The sequence below is a fragment of the Dromaius novaehollandiae genome, chromosome 9 (assembly GCF_036370855.1).
Source record: "Dromaius novaehollandiae isolate bDroNov1 chromosome 9, bDroNov1.hap1, whole genome shotgun sequence".
Taxonomy (NCBI): domain Eukaryota; kingdom Metazoa; phylum Chordata; class Aves; order Casuariiformes; family Dromaiidae; genus Dromaius; species Dromaius novaehollandiae.
Genome location: NC_088106.1, coordinates 7805961 through 7823302, shown reverse-complemented (window position 1 = coordinate 7823302; position 17342 = coordinate 7805961). Strand labels below are relative to the sequence as shown.

At 39.0% G+C, this 17342-nt stretch overlaps 1 protein-coding gene across 4 annotated transcripts in view; it reads right to left on the bottom strand.

The window, feature by feature from the left end:
• The window catches only part of NLGN1 (neuroligin 1), a 311425-nt gene extending 295297 nt beyond the window's left edge, over window positions 1–16128 (bottom strand). For all 4 annotated transcript variants that reach the window (XM_064516617.1, XM_026105779.2, XM_064516618.1 and 1 more), the window contains exon 1: window positions 15371–16128. In XM_064516617.1, coding sequence (XP_064372687.1) covers window positions 15371–15863 — 493 coding nt within the window. In that variant the 5' untranslated portion in view covers window positions 15864–16128. The remainder of the gene's footprint in view (window positions 1–15370) is intronic.
• Between the last annotated feature and the right edge of the window lie 1214 nt (window positions 16129–17342).

Genomic DNA, 17342 nt, shown 5'->3' with positions numbered 1-17342 from the left:
ACCCAGACTCCTGCACTCTGCGCGGCTTTACTACATCCACCGGCTCTATATCTTCACCTCTGTTGTCTTTTCTTCACTGTAAATTCTCCAGAGCAGGGAACTTGTTTTCTCTAAGTTTGCACTAAAGCCTGTAAATTTACAGCACTCTAGGAATGTTTGATAACAGCACGTAAATAATTAATAAAAGCTGCAGCAATCCTTTCTTTCCCTGTATTTGGAAGCTGCAAGGCAGCAAGTCAAGTGGGAGGCAGAAAATATTTCATGGGCTAAGATAAGTTTTGATTCTCACCCTATAGGGGGTAGCTGACTGACAAATACTTTCACTTAGGAAAGATCAGGATTAAGTTGCGTAGGAATTAAAGACAAGAAGCATTGCTCCAGCTACGTGAACCATAAAAGCAGCCCAGGAGCATCATAAACAGCCTGGCTCAAGATATAATCATGTGATAAAAAGAATGGGATGTTTTAATTTCAGCCCTGCACGAGCTCTGTTCGCAGGAGTCCACTCTTTTGTCCCAGATTCTCCATCTTCAGTATAAAGGAAGATTTTAAAGGAGATTGTGGCAAATGAATAGCTCATGATTTTTCAGCCTTAAAGACATGGTGTTTCTAAAAAGAAAAGGATGCAGGAGAAGTGGATGGAAACATGAAATAAGCACAAATCAGACAGAATAATGACTGTACGGTATGAGAAAACCAAGAAAATATATGGAGAAAGGTAAAAGCGGTTTGTTACTATAGGGGAGGCTGTGGTACAAGACAGCTATACAACTACTTAGAGAAAATAAAAATGGAGGAAAAAAAAGGCAGAAATATTTTTGAACCCTCTCAGGCACAATTTTCAAAATCTTCTACAAAACATCAAAATGTTTCTACCTCTAACCTCTAGAAGTATCTACCTCTAAACCTAAGTCTGTTTATCTTCTAGATCTGGAGCTTTGGGCTTGGTCTCATTAATTGCAAAATTCAAATGAAGGTTGACTTGGATGCAGCCAAGAATTTATCCCCCGAGTGCAAACAGGTACAGGTGCTTCCACCAGAGCACAACGGAAAGGACTTCTGCAGAGATTTGTGCTTTCACAGTTATCAATAATATAATCCCAATGCTTACGTCAGCTTTGCAGCTAAATATCCCAGTTGATGAAGGCAGTCAAGTGCCCCAGCACCAAAGAATAGTAACCGCACTCAAATAAATTTGAACCTGAAAAGTGCAGGGACAAAACCAGAAGCTAACATGTCTAGCACTGAATGCTTAATCAGACAAAACATCATAAAACCACTGCAAAAAATAATTGTCGAGGGCAGTAAATTACTTGATTTTAGTGCAGTGAAGTCTTCAAAATTAGTTCTTCTTTAGAAGAGACATAATGACTAGCTTCAGAATAGATATTGGCACAGCAGGGCACACAAAAGCCCTGATTAGCTGCTACATGACAAAATCTTTAGCTAATATTTGTTCTATTTTAGTGTTGATTTCTGACCTTTCCTCTTTGACTTTTATTGGTCAAAATCCAAACCTTCTTGGATGTATTTAATACCAGATAACTATTTCTAAACTACCAGGATGTCAAGTCACATGCTCCCATTAAAGATGACTAAAAAAAGAAACCCAGCCCTGTAAAGTGCATTTTTTCCCACTTTTTCAACTTCAGCTAATTCCTAAGCAGCAAGTAAAACTCATAACAGTTGCAACGTCACATATGATGCAACAGGGATGAATTTCTTGAACTCACTTTTTGGGGGAAAAAAGGATTCCAAACTTTTCACCCTACTAGTCTAGCTCACACAGAGGAATAAGGCCTTCTTAACCTGGACCTTACCTAAACACCACGGACTCTGTCATCTCAGACCAGATTATGCTGTCCTTCACCTTCATTTAAAAAACAGTAGAAATACTGCAATCTTAAAACTACACTTCTATAAAAGTGTTCAATAAGAAAAGATTTGGATACAATCTTGTTCTAGATTTTGACACTATTACGATGAAGCTTCTGCTGGCTTTGTAACTCCTAAATCGGTGATAATCCCACAATCTTTTTCAGTTCTTTGCATTTACAATTAATAACATGGGAAAATATTTCATTATATTCCCGAGTGCTAGCTGCTGTTGTAATACTTTATGACAGCCTCCTCATTGATTGATTTACGTCCACAACTCCTCTTCCAAGAGCTTCCTTCCCAAATTAAACATGCTAATGATTTTCTATGCAAAATTTAACAACCTAATAGGCTGAACAAGTCAAATGAAAATTCGCTAATTGTTGCCTTTGATGTATATTATTCTGCCAATTCTCTCTTGAAAACAGTATATTAGCATTGGCTGCAGTACTTACTAAAATATATGTATAAAGAAAGGCTTATATATATATCTATATATGCACACACACAAAAGAAATTACACAACAGGCTGCAGAAAAAACTACTTCAAGACATAGGACGGACACAGTGGACTATTATATACTGCACAACCATTTTTACAGGAACCCTGAAAACAAGTATCTAGAGGAATAATCGCATTTATCCGAATTAGCTAGTGTTGGTTCATAATACTGTGCTTATGCAACAGAAGTAGTCAAAATAAGATTACACAGTCAAAATAACTTATAGAGAATGAGATAACAGGGATGATGAAGGATGGTGGGAGAACAGGTCCCCCCGCCTAACCCCAGAGATTGCAAATTAGTTCCCTCAAGGGACTAATAACAAGCCCGACTGCTCAAAGAAAAAAGAATCCATGTATTTTTCACCTAGAAAACATGCAATAATGCATTTTATCCTATGAACAGCATCATACAGAGAATTTCGCTACGTATAGACTCTGCCCTGAAGCTCAGTTCTGAAGCCAAGGCTCCTACCACCGTGGGTGTCACTCACATAAAAAAAACACGCAAGCAAACAAAGTATAACTATTCTTTAAAGACATACAGTGACATGGGATTACTTTCCATTGCTTTGTCTTTAAAAGTTTGCTTATAATGATTTGATGATCTAATCTAATTGATCTCTCCAAGTACTTCAATGGCTCTAATCACTCTAGCATCTGATCAGTGGAACAGATCTATACTTTATCTCCAGATTTAATAAATGAATCTATACTTGAAATAGAGTCACACGAGTTCACAAGAGGGAGAGGGCCAGATGCGGCTGGGCTATGGGAGGAGTGAAGGAAGGGGAAAAGGCTAGCGAGGTCCAGAATGACTTCAAAGGGAGATCTGGCTTTTTGTCAATCTCCCCTTTGCAACCAAACTCCACTTACACAGCACATCTCTGGGGTTACAGGAGCAATGAGGAGATGTGACATGACTAATGGGGCCAGAACCAAAAGTGAGCTCCTGTCTATGGCCTGCTCTCCTTCAAACTGTCTCCTTTGCAAGCGCAAAGTAAAGGTAATTATTATTATAGTTTCTTCATTCTCTTCCAAGCTAGCACTTCATCAGCCTGAAAACTATGACATTTCCTGAATGTGTTTCAATGGCTTCTTAACCTTCTTAGTTCCTGAGTGCCAGTGCAATGGCACACTGCATTTAGCTAGAGAGACTTCAGGAATGAAGAAGTTAACACCCAAAATTGCTAATAATAACAGCATTCACTGAGCCAGATAATCACTCACACAGAATTTCAATCCAAAGTCACTTAAAATTCAAAGAAACCGCTGTATTTCTTTAAGGAAGTGACAGCATTTAGAAGAATATTCATAATTCAAACAACGGGCCAAAATCTGACCTACTGCTGACTTTATCTATTTTTTAATCAAGCAATATCAAGGGCTAGTTTTTGCTGTGCCTTAGGTCAGATGTATTTTTTGAGAGGTCCTACGATAGATGCCCAAGTACTGCGCAGAAGGTTGCGACAGTCAGACCACTTGGACAGCGCAACTGTCAAACACGTAAGGAATATGGAGCATTTCTAGTAAATCATCTGTTTCTTCCTCTTTCATTTGCCTGCTCCTTGTTGTGCTGATACTCAGCCAAATTAGCTTGTAGTTTAGCGTGTCAAACCTCTGGGCTGAAAAACAACAACTAATAAGTTTGCAGACTCTGGAGAGAAAAATCATTTTTCCTGCTTAAAATTGCAGGGTGGACTTCTAAGCTGCCTTCCTCTTATTTCGCCTCAAGGGGAAAAGCATTTAAATCCCACTCGCGTGCTTAGTTTGGGCCCTGCCTTGCAGCGCACACCTGCTTCGGCACGCGTCGGGAGCCTTCGGCTCGCTCAAAGCCCCTTCCCGCTTCTTTCGGCCCCTCCTCTGCCTCCACGCTCACCGCTGCACGTGAACCTCCCGTTCATGCCAACCACGTTTTAGTAGCCATCTTCCAAAGCAACGTCCGAAAAAGAAACAAAATCAGCCTGTTTCACAGTCCGAGGGGCGACGCTCTTTCCCACGTGTGAAGGACGCATCGTGTGACGCACGCAGAAGGGGAAGGGAGGAATGGCTGCTCGCAGACCCAGCTTCAGCATGGGGGGCTTTCACTGCAGCCTCTTCAGCATCGCCCGCATCTCTATGAAACTCAAGCACACGTTTCCTAAGATCCGGTATAATAATGTGCTTTTGGACAGATAATACCTTCAATACTTAAAGAATTGCAACTGAAACATTGCAAGAATTGCCAGTAAACCAAGAGCTTCATGGCACTTTAAAAAAAAAGACAATCGAGGCACCTTTTTTTTCTTTCTTACTTTATATGAGACTCAATCTACAGACTTCATATAAAAGAGATTGCAGGTGCTTCAGCGCCTAAGTATAGCAATTATTTTTTGTTTCAAAAGTTACTGTTTAGAGCGTAAGTAATCCATTTGCCATTAACGAACGTCTCGGTTAACGACTGAGAAGTGTAGAACACAAACTCAATTCTCCTCGCCGTTCCACATGCTGCAGTGGTTAATTGATTCATATAAAGGGCTGCTTCATGCGAGCTCAGCATGGAGAAACAGGCAAAGGACTAAGATTTTGAAATCTAGGTTTACAGCCTGATGATTTCCTGTGAAATTTCCCGAAATAAACCTACCTCTACAGCAGTCATATAAAGTTATATGCAGTAATACTTCATAGATCCAAAGTGCTATATATAGATCATGGGGCACCATCGTTAATAGAAGTGGTCTCAGAGTAGGTAGGTGTGTAAAATCTTCCCTAGTATCTTAGATCTGGCCTTCAGCAACTAAATTCAGATTAAAAAAAGAAAATCCTATATCTTCTTAGCACTTTAAAATAAATTCATATCCATACGAAAACATATAAATTAATATTAATTTTGAAATGAAACATGACAAACTGATCTAGCCCTCCTCTGATCTTTCAAATCTGCTTACGAGTATGACTGTATACATATAAATGTATATGCACACAAATGCACCTTTCTTATTTCCTTACCACTGGGTCAACCTTTTAACCAAGACCATTACTTTGGGAATACCAGCTCTTAGAGGCTAAACTCTCACTGGTTCAGAGTACATTTGATTTGCATGTTCACTACACTAATAGTAATATATTAGAGAAGAGTGTACTAAAAAGCAAAGAGAAGTGCTGGCAAAGACTAGAAAATACCCTGCCAGGGCACTGGAATGCCACCTGACAGCAACGAGGGTGCTTGGTTTCTGTTGAAAGGGCAGCAAGTCCTTAAAAAACAGCAACAAATATTTGCATAAGTCAGTTCTCATACCAGCTACCTCAGCAGGGAACCGCGACACAACTCGGTGCAACCAGGCAGCCTCCTCCAGGCCCTGGGCACACTGTCCTTCCACAGCCCAGTGCGATGCAAGGCAGCATAGCTGCCTCCAAAATATCCCACCTCTTGGAGGTCTGTCGCCATCCTTTTACAGGACAGCAATAACCTCAAAATTCAGCAGTACAGCAGATCCCCCAAGGTCTTCCTAATCAGTTTTGCACTGATTAGGTCAGCTGATATAAATTTAGTGAATTAAATAGAAGGTTCATCTAACTCATCTGACGTAAATAGGAAGAATTTGCATGGATCATTCTGCTAACAAAACTGGGAGCAAAGATTGGAGGAGAAGCTGGAGATGGGAGATGAGCAACCAGGTGCAAGAAAGACCTTCAGCCTCTCCAGCTGGTTCATATGTAGCTCTGTCCAGAGCACAGTCAGATGGAGGGGTATTGTCTTTAGAAAGAAAATTACGGCAGGTGTCATGGTAGGATGGCTGCATGGTTGATAATCAGGCCACAGCTGCACTGCAATACATCCATTGGTTAGGAACAATCTATATTAGCTTTAAAGTAACAGAATGATAAAATAAGCCAAAAAAATACATATGCTTTTAGCTCATTTTCAATGACTTGTAAAATTAAGTCAAGGGAAAGATGAGAGTTCATCACTATCCTACAGGACATTAACACAATAGAGGAGGAAAAATCCACGATCTTCAGGTTTTGGTAAATTCTGATACCTGTAATGCTTGCCTTTCATCTCCCACCTGCTCTAGGGGAGGGCTCCTCTGTGTCTGTCCTGCTTAATGCGCTGCCTGGGCCTGGAGCATCATATGGACCTGTGCTGCAAGAGGAACTTTCTCTCTCTATCCCCAGCCCCTTGAATTTCACTAATTTGGCCCTCCATTAAAACTCAGCACCTAATGAAAACCTCCATAGTCCTGGACCAGCTGTTGGTTTCTCCCTTCCTGCAGAAGGAGAAGGGTGGTTGAGTACAGGACGTTCTTTCATGTAGATCCTATTTTGCTCTAGGCTGAGCCTTCTAGAAAGATTCAGCAAGCCATGCAATCTTCTTCTTACATAATATACCTTTCCATTAAAAAAATCTACAGACAGTTTTTAGGTGTGAGAATATAGAGAACAGAAAGTAATGACAGGCAATGGAGACAAATCCTCTTCCATGAGCTCTGAGAGATCTTTTCTCAAAATAACTTTGGAGGGGTTTGACTGCCAGTTCATAATGCGGATGAATCACTTCTGATAAAACAATATTCAAAACTTCAAAATCACTTCCAATTCATTTATGCCACAGTTTAATTAGGGCTTCTGCAACATGGTAAAAGGACATCATTATCCCCTATAACTGTATAATAATTACAATTTTAATGAAATAATTGCAAGTACACCAGATGTGTAGATATAATTATGATAATTACATAAATACCTGATTTTCACCTAATAATTAAAGAAGGCCTTTACAAAAAGGGTGAAATTTAATAAATGGAAGCTTGCCAGAAAACAAATACAAATATTAAATGACTGTCTCTCTCCTACAGATTTCATCTTACTAGTTTCTCTATGCAAGTATGATAAAATGATTCTTCCACACATTATAAAATAATATAAGGCTAAAGAAGTTATTTAAACAAATATTAAATCATACTAAGAGACCTCAGTACTTTGCCCCTGTGGGGCCTGATCCAAAACCACCGAAGTTAATACAACCTAATAATCCTGCGACAACTCAGCATCTCACACGAGACTGGACTGTGAATTATCATTGAGAGAAAAAAATGTGGATAGCACTTACAAATGCATAAAACCGTGTTGCGATTCCTCCGCAGTAAGAGGAGGCAGGTTCTGGACCGCTAAATATTTGGGGGAAAAGTGCCTGTGCCACGCTCCTGGCAGCTGCGAGGGGATGCCAGCCTTCCTCCAGGGCACGGCGCGGCGGCCCAGCTGCTACGGCGCTCACCCGCGATGCTGCCCATGATCTTCTCCCAATACGTGTCTTTTTGGTGGGATCTACTGTCCATTGCATAAGAAAACACAACAAAAAAACCACCCAAAGGCTTATTCCCCCTTGGTCCCCCTCAGTGTTCAGACAAGGCAACGGTGAAGGACTTCCTGACCTTTAAACAGCTGAAGAACGAGAAGTTAATCAGCCAGATAATTTCCTTCCTGTCACATACCTAAGACTGAACTTACTGTGAATTTACTGTATTATTAGTATGATTAAGAAAAGAGTTCCCACAGCAGAGGAATTAGCAACATGATTTGCTGTTGCTGCTCGAGTCTGATACCATGAAAAACACGTGGAAGGGAAAACCAGCTCCAGCACCTGCCACGATGCAGCTTCCACATGTCCCGCAACCAGCAAGCGATCCGCAGGAATCTCCGGATTCACTTAAAGCAGCCCTGGGGTGGCTCTGACTTAAGCCAGGGACCACGCTGGTCCCTGCAAGGTGTTAGAAGGCATGTACAGACGTGGCTTTAAAGTCAGCTTTGTCCCACTTCTCTTGCCTTGCTCAGTGCTGCTGCTTTTCAGGATAAAACTTCATTATTACAAGCATGAAAAAATAAAATAACAGATTTTAATATTAAACCAGAAGGATGTGATTTGACGTTCCAAAAACAAATCTCATTTATTTTAAGCTCATTAAAGCAGTGGGGCTCTGAATGCAGAGTGTAATTAATAATACTATACATATCAAAGTGGAGAAAAAATAAATCGGTGCAAGGAGGAGTAAGGCATGTAAGTTTGACAACATAAAGCAAGTAAAAATGAAGAGGGCTAAAGAATTATATGTGAAAAGAATTTGAAAAAAATGTAAAATGATACTGGAGCAATATTCAAGTTTTAAGCGGATTATTAACACTGTAATTGAGATGATCTTTAAGAATGCCTTGACACATGTAGGCACCATGTTTCAAGCTTAAAAAAATATGCAAATACTAAGAATGTTTGTATCCCTGTGTATTACAAGGAAACAAAGAAATGAAGAGCATGAACACAGAGAAAAGCAAAAGAATAACAATAATACAGCGAAGGAAAAAAATGACAAAAAAAAGAAAGCAGAAAATCCTAGTTATCCAAAAGTCGTATTAGTTACTGAAATGTTCCTTCTGAAAAAGTACACATATACTTCTATAGCTATTTTTTCTAATACTTCATCCAATCTGTCTTTAAGTGATAAATTAGGAAAAAGCAGATTAAAAAAAAAAAACACACATCATGGTTGTTTCCTCCGTACAACTGGTCCAAATCGAGAAAGGAAAGGGGAAGAAGCACAAAACAGCTCTATTTGACTTAGTGTTATCTGGGTAGCACTACTATTTTAGAGCTTATGTGTGGGAGGATGTAGAAAATGAAAAGTATGCCGTAAAATAAAGGACAATGAATGGAACTGGACCAGAATTTAAGACTTGTTAGAGTTACAAGCTCTGTCAAGGTGCATGAACAAAGCAAGGACAGCCCGGTGACTGCACGGTCAGCAGAAGCTTACAGCCCGAGCAAAAAAAATAGTCAGACATTTAGAGAGGACTTTGACCAGTGTTGATCGCATTAAAGATGATTGGAGTCCTAAAATGCAGTCTGCAAAGTCTTCTATTGTCAAGCATTGACTCGCCCAGACAGAGGGCCATAGAAAATACATCAGAGTTAAAGCATTTTATGTTATTTCAAATATGACATAAACCTACTGCACATCTTTGAAAAATGCTGCTAACTGACACTAACAGCTTTAGATTGTGAAAGGATGAAAAGGTCTGTACAAGACAATGTTTGCTTCATTATCTTCTTCCATGTATTACTGGTACAATAGGAAATGCTGCTGTGGTATCCGAGGAATGAGCACCAGGAACAAACAGTACTTGCAGTAGAAAAATAGAACAATCCTCGCTTCTTAGTACGTGGCACTAGAGTTTGGGATCATGGACTAGATTTGTGCCTGCTGATACTGCGGGAATGAATTTTGGCCTGAGGAGATCAGAATGAGTTTCAGAGCTCTTCAGCCAGCAGCCAACGGGGGCAAATAGAGGCAGAATTTTAAATGTATACAGGCATCTACTGACACAAATATACTCCAGACATAAATAATAGCTTATGAATTTTCACAGTGGCCCAATTACGATACGCACTGTGATCTCAGTGAGCCGGGACACTCACAATCAAGTTGCCCCAAGCTCTGGTAATGGTCTGCAAATGTGTGTCCTTAGCTCACTGGAAATGCAAAATAACTTGACATAGCTGGGCCCACAGTGAGAGAGGCTCACATTTTAGACTTCATACTTCTCATTTATATAAACATTAATATGTCTTTATGGAGAAAGAATATCTCAATCATTTTCTAACAGTATGATATCTACAAGCCAATTACTTTGGTATATTTTCTACATTAGATATTTAGAATAAAAGAATCTGACAACCAATTGACAAATTTTGCTGGGGAAATACAAATTTTACCAGTTCTAAGCCTGTACTTTTCTAGTTGACTTTAGGAGTTGTAAAAAGGTGTGCAGAAATAAGTTCATTTAAAAAGTCTATAGGAACTGCACATATTGCACATACGCAAAAAAAAAAAAAAAAATCACCTCTGAGAGTTATTTTTTCCTTTTCTGGGAAGGGATTTTTAGATTACATGAGAAAAAACACTAACAGTTCTAAAGAAAGGGTTATATAAAAGAAATAAAGAAAACCTATTTCTACATTGTATGACAAAAGGGCAAAATATAAGTTTGAAAAATATTCTGAGAGGCTACTATAAGATCAAATGTGTAGAGAAGCATACGTAGACATTTTTTTTTTCCAGACAAGAAGTAAATAAAAGTGGGGTAAGAAGGAGATAGGTATGACTAGCCTTCAGGTAGGGATCCCAAGATGTTCTTTTTGCCCTTTCCTGTTCATTCAATCTGACCTTTCAAAAGGACAAACCAGGTGAGGCTGATGTGCATTTCTCACTATAGCGGATGGGTCCTCAGATGCTGCTGAAGTTATCTAATGTGGGAACCAGCTGAAGGAGTCATTCTGCCTTTCTCAAGATTTAGTCCAGGACTATCAAAAGGTTGTCTCACTGATCTATGAAGAATCCTGAAGAATGCAGAGCATTCATTGTATACAACTTTAGCTAAGCCAGTGCCAATTTTTATTTAAGGAAGAGTATGTAGCAATGGGAACTAATCAAAGAACCTGAAGAGCAGCTCTTCCCTGGGTAAAATTTCTCTTTTTCCAAAATTTGATAAATTAGACATTTCTGAGGTAATTAAACTGCACTGGAAGAAACATCTGATAGAAACAAAGGGGAACAGGCTTAACTAGGCTCTTATCAATTCTACTTAGATGTCTACAAAATGTTTCATACTGCTAAGTTTAAAAGCCTTGAAGTTATCGGCAGCGCTTATGAATCACAGTTGGTGCAAGGTATTCTCTATTGAAAACTGACTTTTCAATGCAGGATGAGTTTATATCACTATAATTTGTATTTCACTTCCATGAGTGTATTTGTACGTATGTATATACATTACTGTCTACTGCCATACCCCCAAAAGTATGGTGATGGGAGTTGTGCTCTCTGAAAATCAAGCAGCTCATTAGCAGACATAAATATTAATAGAGCTGCCTACTTGTACACTCTCAAATGAGGTAGTTTGGATCATGATTCTCTGCATTTAAAATGTATTCAGTGCACCAGTCCAGACCAGCTAGACTAAAAAACACAGTCCACCCATGAAGAAATCTCTGTTGCGCAGTCTCTCAGCCATTGGTAATTCCCAAACAGTTGATATATACAAGCAAGGAACAAGAGATTTTTCTCCTTATTCCACTCGCAATTCTCCTAGAAATACTCATCTATCCAAAATTGTATGGGCTCAGTTCCATCACATGCAGCAGAAATTATATTCTCTATGAAAACCACACTTCCACATCTTCGAATACAGATACCTTCAGGCAACATGAAGGCTTTTGTACAGGCTCATAACGAAAAGCATACTATCACACCAAAGTGCAGAACACAGAATAGCTGGAGTTTCTTTTAGTGGTCACATTAGTGATGATTTTCAAACATTATTTATATAACTGTCATTAGCTTTTAAAGTGGCTGTTCATGTTGTAATCTCTGTTACAAGGTGAAGAACTGGATATACAATATTAAACAAAATATAGGCATGCAGCTAAGGAGGATGTACGCTCCTCCTAAAAGATAATGAGTTACCCTGTCACTCTGAAACAGAAGTAAAATTTTCATGCTGGGTCTATAAAAGTAAAGTGGAGATCTGAAACACCAAATAGAGTGCAAAAGTCTTCAGGAATTTCCTAGAAATGATGCAAATGTTTGACATGCTTTCAGGAAATTACCGCATGATCGAGGATATAAAAAATATTGGTTGGTAAAAGGGTGTTATCTAGGATGTAACCTAGGGTCTGTGAAAATTTAGAACGGCAGAAGCAGTTCTCAGGGAAGGCTTAATGCGATGCCTTTCTATAGATTTCCTAAAACCAACCCTAGAAAATAGAGGGGGTTTTAGCTGTATGCATATCCATAACACACAATTAGTAACCTCAGACTTTCATGTACTCATTGTTAAATCAGTAAATTATACTGAAATATAAGTAACCATGTTTAACAAGAAGGATGCTGTCTTGCCTTGTTCCTATTTCACCCCGTTGCCATCCCAACGTTTTGTAGTCTCTGCAGCGTGCATATCACCGTCGCACCAACACATGGTAACGGTTACAATTCCTGCTATAACGTCTAACATGACTTGGAGATAAAATTGCCTTCATTTCCATATCTATATTCATCAGATTACTTCCTATGCTTTAAAATTTTGACTTTTCTTCTGTGCCTCAACTAAACGGTGCTACTGATTTATCTAATAAGATCTACTTCATGTAACAAGAAAGCATTAAACAATATAAAACTGTATTGTTGGTGGTTCAGTCACTGCATTTACATACCTTTTATCATGCACTTATATACTCTTTATTAATTAAACAGATGGTGCAAAACTCTACCTGTCCATTTTTGTATTTTCTCTTTTCAGAAATTTTCATTATTAACTGACGGTAACGAGTACAACCTAAAACCAGTAAAAGAGTGGCTATTTCTTCTTCCTTCTTCTTCCTCACACAACGCTAACGCTATTTCCAAGCTGGTGTTGCTGCTAAGGTGCCACTTACCTATTGCAGCCTTGTTGTGCAATAGGATCTCCTCTCTGCTCCTCGGTGCGGAGGCCATGCCGCCCAGGCACAACCTGGGGCAGGGACAGCGGGGCAGAGAGTGAGTTACCCTGAGAACAAGGATTACTACAGCTATGGCAACTGCCCAAGCAGAAGGCCTTCAGGAGTTGTCTGCCCTCATCAAAGGGAAAAGGTATATTCTGCTGCTTTTTCCTGTACGGTGCAGTAGATAATGAATTCAACTGGAAAGGTAACTACTGAATTTCAAGTAACTCTCTCTTAATACTCCTGTAGACTCACAAGACAATACGCATGACTCTCCTCAGCTACTAGGCTCTCCCTGCCTTTATTTTGGCTGTTTTTCCGATTTTTTTCTTTCTACTCTCTAATAGGAAAAGCTTCCTTCTGAGAACGATGATGGAGATCTGCATCTTTATTTATGACTCTGTGAATCAGCGTCTGGGTGATAGGAAGTGAAAGTTGCTCAGCTGATTACACATGCTTGATGAACTGCGTAATAACTGCTGCAGCGCTGCACATTAATTGAATGCATATAAATGACAGCAGTTATTCTAACTTGAATGATGTGTATGAAGAAGTGACGTTGCTCACAGCACACTGATGATCTTTGTTTCCAACTTTGGGAATTCAACTAGAAAACAATGTCATTTTTACAGTATTGTGCAAAAAATCCTCAATAGGAAACATTAAAAATTGACTCAAAGCCAACCCTTTAAAAACAAATTTCCTTAATTTAAGTTACTGAAAGTAGATTTAGACATCTAAATAAACATACGTTGAGCAACTACAATTAGGAATTAATAATTAAACATTAGCTAAAATTAACAGTCAGTAGGAGCTGTATGAGCAAAAACTTTGGAAAATACGGCCACTTTTATCTAGATGCCTAAATGCGGTGTTAGAAACCTAATTTGAGTTTACAGAGTTTAATTTTGTCCAACTCTGAACAATTTTGTGCTATGACACTTTCCTAAAATGTATTTGTTCTGGAATATCAGGGACATATAGGCAACTGATATTAAAAATATCAATTATAGCTAATAGACAACTGTGTATTTCCACACTGCTCTTTGTTTACCCTAGAAAGTATTCTAGATTTAAAGGTAGTCCAGCAATTAAATAAGATATTGTTTTAAAGAAACTAATGTAAAACAAATGTGTAAAGTAGTACAAAATTAGTACTTTATTACCAAATACCGGCTTTAAATGAGTACCAAAATACAGCTTCTATACTGCGTATCAATGGCTTTAGGAATTTGCAAATGTTCACAAAGAAATCTGCAAATTCTCCCATACTACCCACAAAACACGGAAACATTAGAAGCCAAGTTTCCCAAGTTTCCAAAGCAGCCAAATTCCAAAAGTATCATGTCACAACATGTTAACATTTCCCAGCGCTCGTATTAAGAGACTTCTGGCTTTATAAAGAAAGCCGTAATCACACAACAAAGGAAACCAGCCCTCACTTTTTAAAATGTGTAAAGAAAAGAAAGAAGTGTTTCATACATACGTTCCAGGAAAGTTAACACCGTTCCAAGAACATAATGTATCATGGAGGACGTCAACTTAGCTTTTCAGTTCTTCTTAGCGGTAAATGCAATCACCTTTACGCTACACCACGGCATATAGGGCTGTGGAGGTCTGCCAGCCCCTTCAGTGGCAGCTGTGCCAGGGCCACCTTCTGTGCATGCATATATGATATATTATATCTACATACGAGCGACTCTCCTCTAAACCGCGAGGCCAAGACACAGGATGAAAGCTGTCAACAGAGTCAGCATTAGACGGTGAAAGAGAAACAATCAGATGCAACCGAGTTCAGGCTTCATAAATGTTATCTTCTCATCTGCTTTACCTGGTCCTCTCTTTAAACCTCTTTTTGGCTTTATAAGGTCAAGAGACTCCCTAACTGTTCACTTCATAACATCAGTAAATCAGCCTCTTTCAGCCGTGTTATTTGTTCTTCCTTTGCAAGGTTTTGATTTTTCCCCCATTTTTTTTTTGTCCACTTTATACATACCTCCTTTTCTACAAATTTTCTTGCCGGGTTTTCTGGCACATTCCTTGGATATTCTTTTGACTGAAAAATGAATAGAAGACTAGAAAATAACATGGAGCTCCATCACAGACAGTAGGAGCATGCAACACCGCTATCTAACTTAAATATGGCCTGCTTTATTAGGTGCGGAAGATTCTCAACTTGTTGTGCCTGCACATGCAATGGATAAGATGTTGATGCATCTTCCCAGAAGTCAGCGGGTGGCAATGAGAATTAGATACCAACTTTGACCTAAAATACACGTGCTGTGGGAGAAAACCAATGAGTATAGACAGAAAAATAAAATAACAGACAGATGCACACACAGAAAAGCAGCATGCATACATATAAAATGCTGGCATGCAAACACGGAAAGCCATGCATGCTACCAGTAAACATGAATTAATATTGTTAGAACTTAGAACAGGAAAATAAAAAGATCTCCCTGTTTCGCCTTGTATTAACTCACCATCCTCGGTTGGGACATAGATATTTAAATAGAGGCAGTCTTCATTCTGATCTTGTACATAGGTGGAAACTACATCCAAGTTATTAGTAAACCACACGGGAAGCATGACTTCAGGCAACCTGCCTTCTATAATGTTCTGGGGACACACTGGAGCAAACTGAGTGGTATTTTTGATATCTGCCCAGGGAGACGGAGGCTCAGGAGGCTGGAAGCGGCGCTCCCCTGTTGGAGGGGCAGCATATGGAACCCCAAGAAACTGAATAACAGGCCCCAAAATTTCATTATTAAGTTCCTTCTTAATCCCTCTTATCTTGCCAAAGTTGGTGGTCACCACGGGGTTGGTATCATCCAATTTTTGGGAGGACACAGCTGCAGCGTGAAGCAAAAATCCAAGTGTACAAAGAGCAAAAGTGGCATTCAATCCCATGTGCAACAGGCGGACTACCATCGCTCTCCATACACAGTTCAGCCACACGGATCTTGGAAAGGCCATGGTCCCACATTAGTTGTGTAACTACAGTGAAGCGATCTTATTTGTATCCACTGGCGTAAAAACAGGGCGACCAAAGGAAAGAGATCAAGTTTCCTAAATAGGAGCCTGTCAGAAAAATCTCAAAAGGCTTTTCACGCGGTAAGTATCTTCCATTGATTTCACACTTATTGAAGCTGCATCTTCACTCAGCACTATTTATCAGACTACATCCTATTGACAATGCTGTTCTCCATAGCAGCAATATGAAGCGAGCGGCCATTTACTGTAGAATCCCCTCTTATAAATCAAATCCAGTTAGCTGCAGGTCTATATCCTGGAGAAAATGAAAATAAATCATTAGTATGAAAGAGCTAATATGAGCAGAGTGATAACTAGATGTTTTACAAGGTATGTACATACATTAATAGTTGCTAGAGTCAGGTAAGTAAAATTGTACTAGTTCATGGTTCCATGGGATGGTGGGTGAAGCTCTGATTACTGGATTATCTGTAATGTCGCCCACTGAATTTACAGAGATTTTCAGAAGAAAGAGGTGTCCAAAAAATGCGTTTTTAAAATTCACCTTTTTCAGAATAAAAATCTGCTGCCAGGTCACATTATTTAAGTGTTTATCTTATATTTTATTTAACTTCATCAGCCCATAATCAATTTTGACCTTGTTTGCAGAAGTCGGTTTATCAGAAAGAATGTAATTATTTCTTAGAGCACTAGACACAGTGAAATTAAGACAGGCATACTGAATGCTCAGACGCAATTTATTTTACTAAAAGCAGATTATACCACAAAGAAAGATTTGCCCATTTTCAAATAGAACGTCTGATTCAAACATTGAAGCAACTGGAATATCTTTGTAAGGATAAGCTGAATTACTGTGCTTTTTATAGTCTTCTTACCTCATAAATTTCTGATAGCTAATGAAAAACACCTGAATCTTGGCAGAGTGAAATGTTCAGAACAGCAGTGAAGGACCAGATTCTGCTCCCGTGGACATGAATGGCAAACTCATCATTTGCATAGGAGCATGACTGAATTTCAATGTGTTTTTCAAAACTGATTTGAAAAGGCATATGAACAGGCAGGTTAGGGATGGACTTGTATATCACAACTCCTATTTCAGACCAATCCCGCACTCTTTATAAACTACCAAAAGCAGTGAAAAATGAGAATGCACTATGAATGCACTCAATTCCTACCAGCCTTAATTTACAGTATAAACAACAAATGCTCCCATAAGACAGTAAAAACTTTATCTTTCATATATCCACATACTGACTGAACAGTCTCCTAGAAAAATAATCGGTTAGGATCAGAGACTATATAATCTCAAATTCCAGATTCTGTTTTCAACTAGTTCAGTTCAAAGGTTGTCATCCAAGGCTGTTCCAGCACTTCTGAAAATTGCTCAGTGCATATCATTACATCTTCTATATTCCTGTTAAACATATTTACAACACAGTTTACAATATCCTATTATTTAAA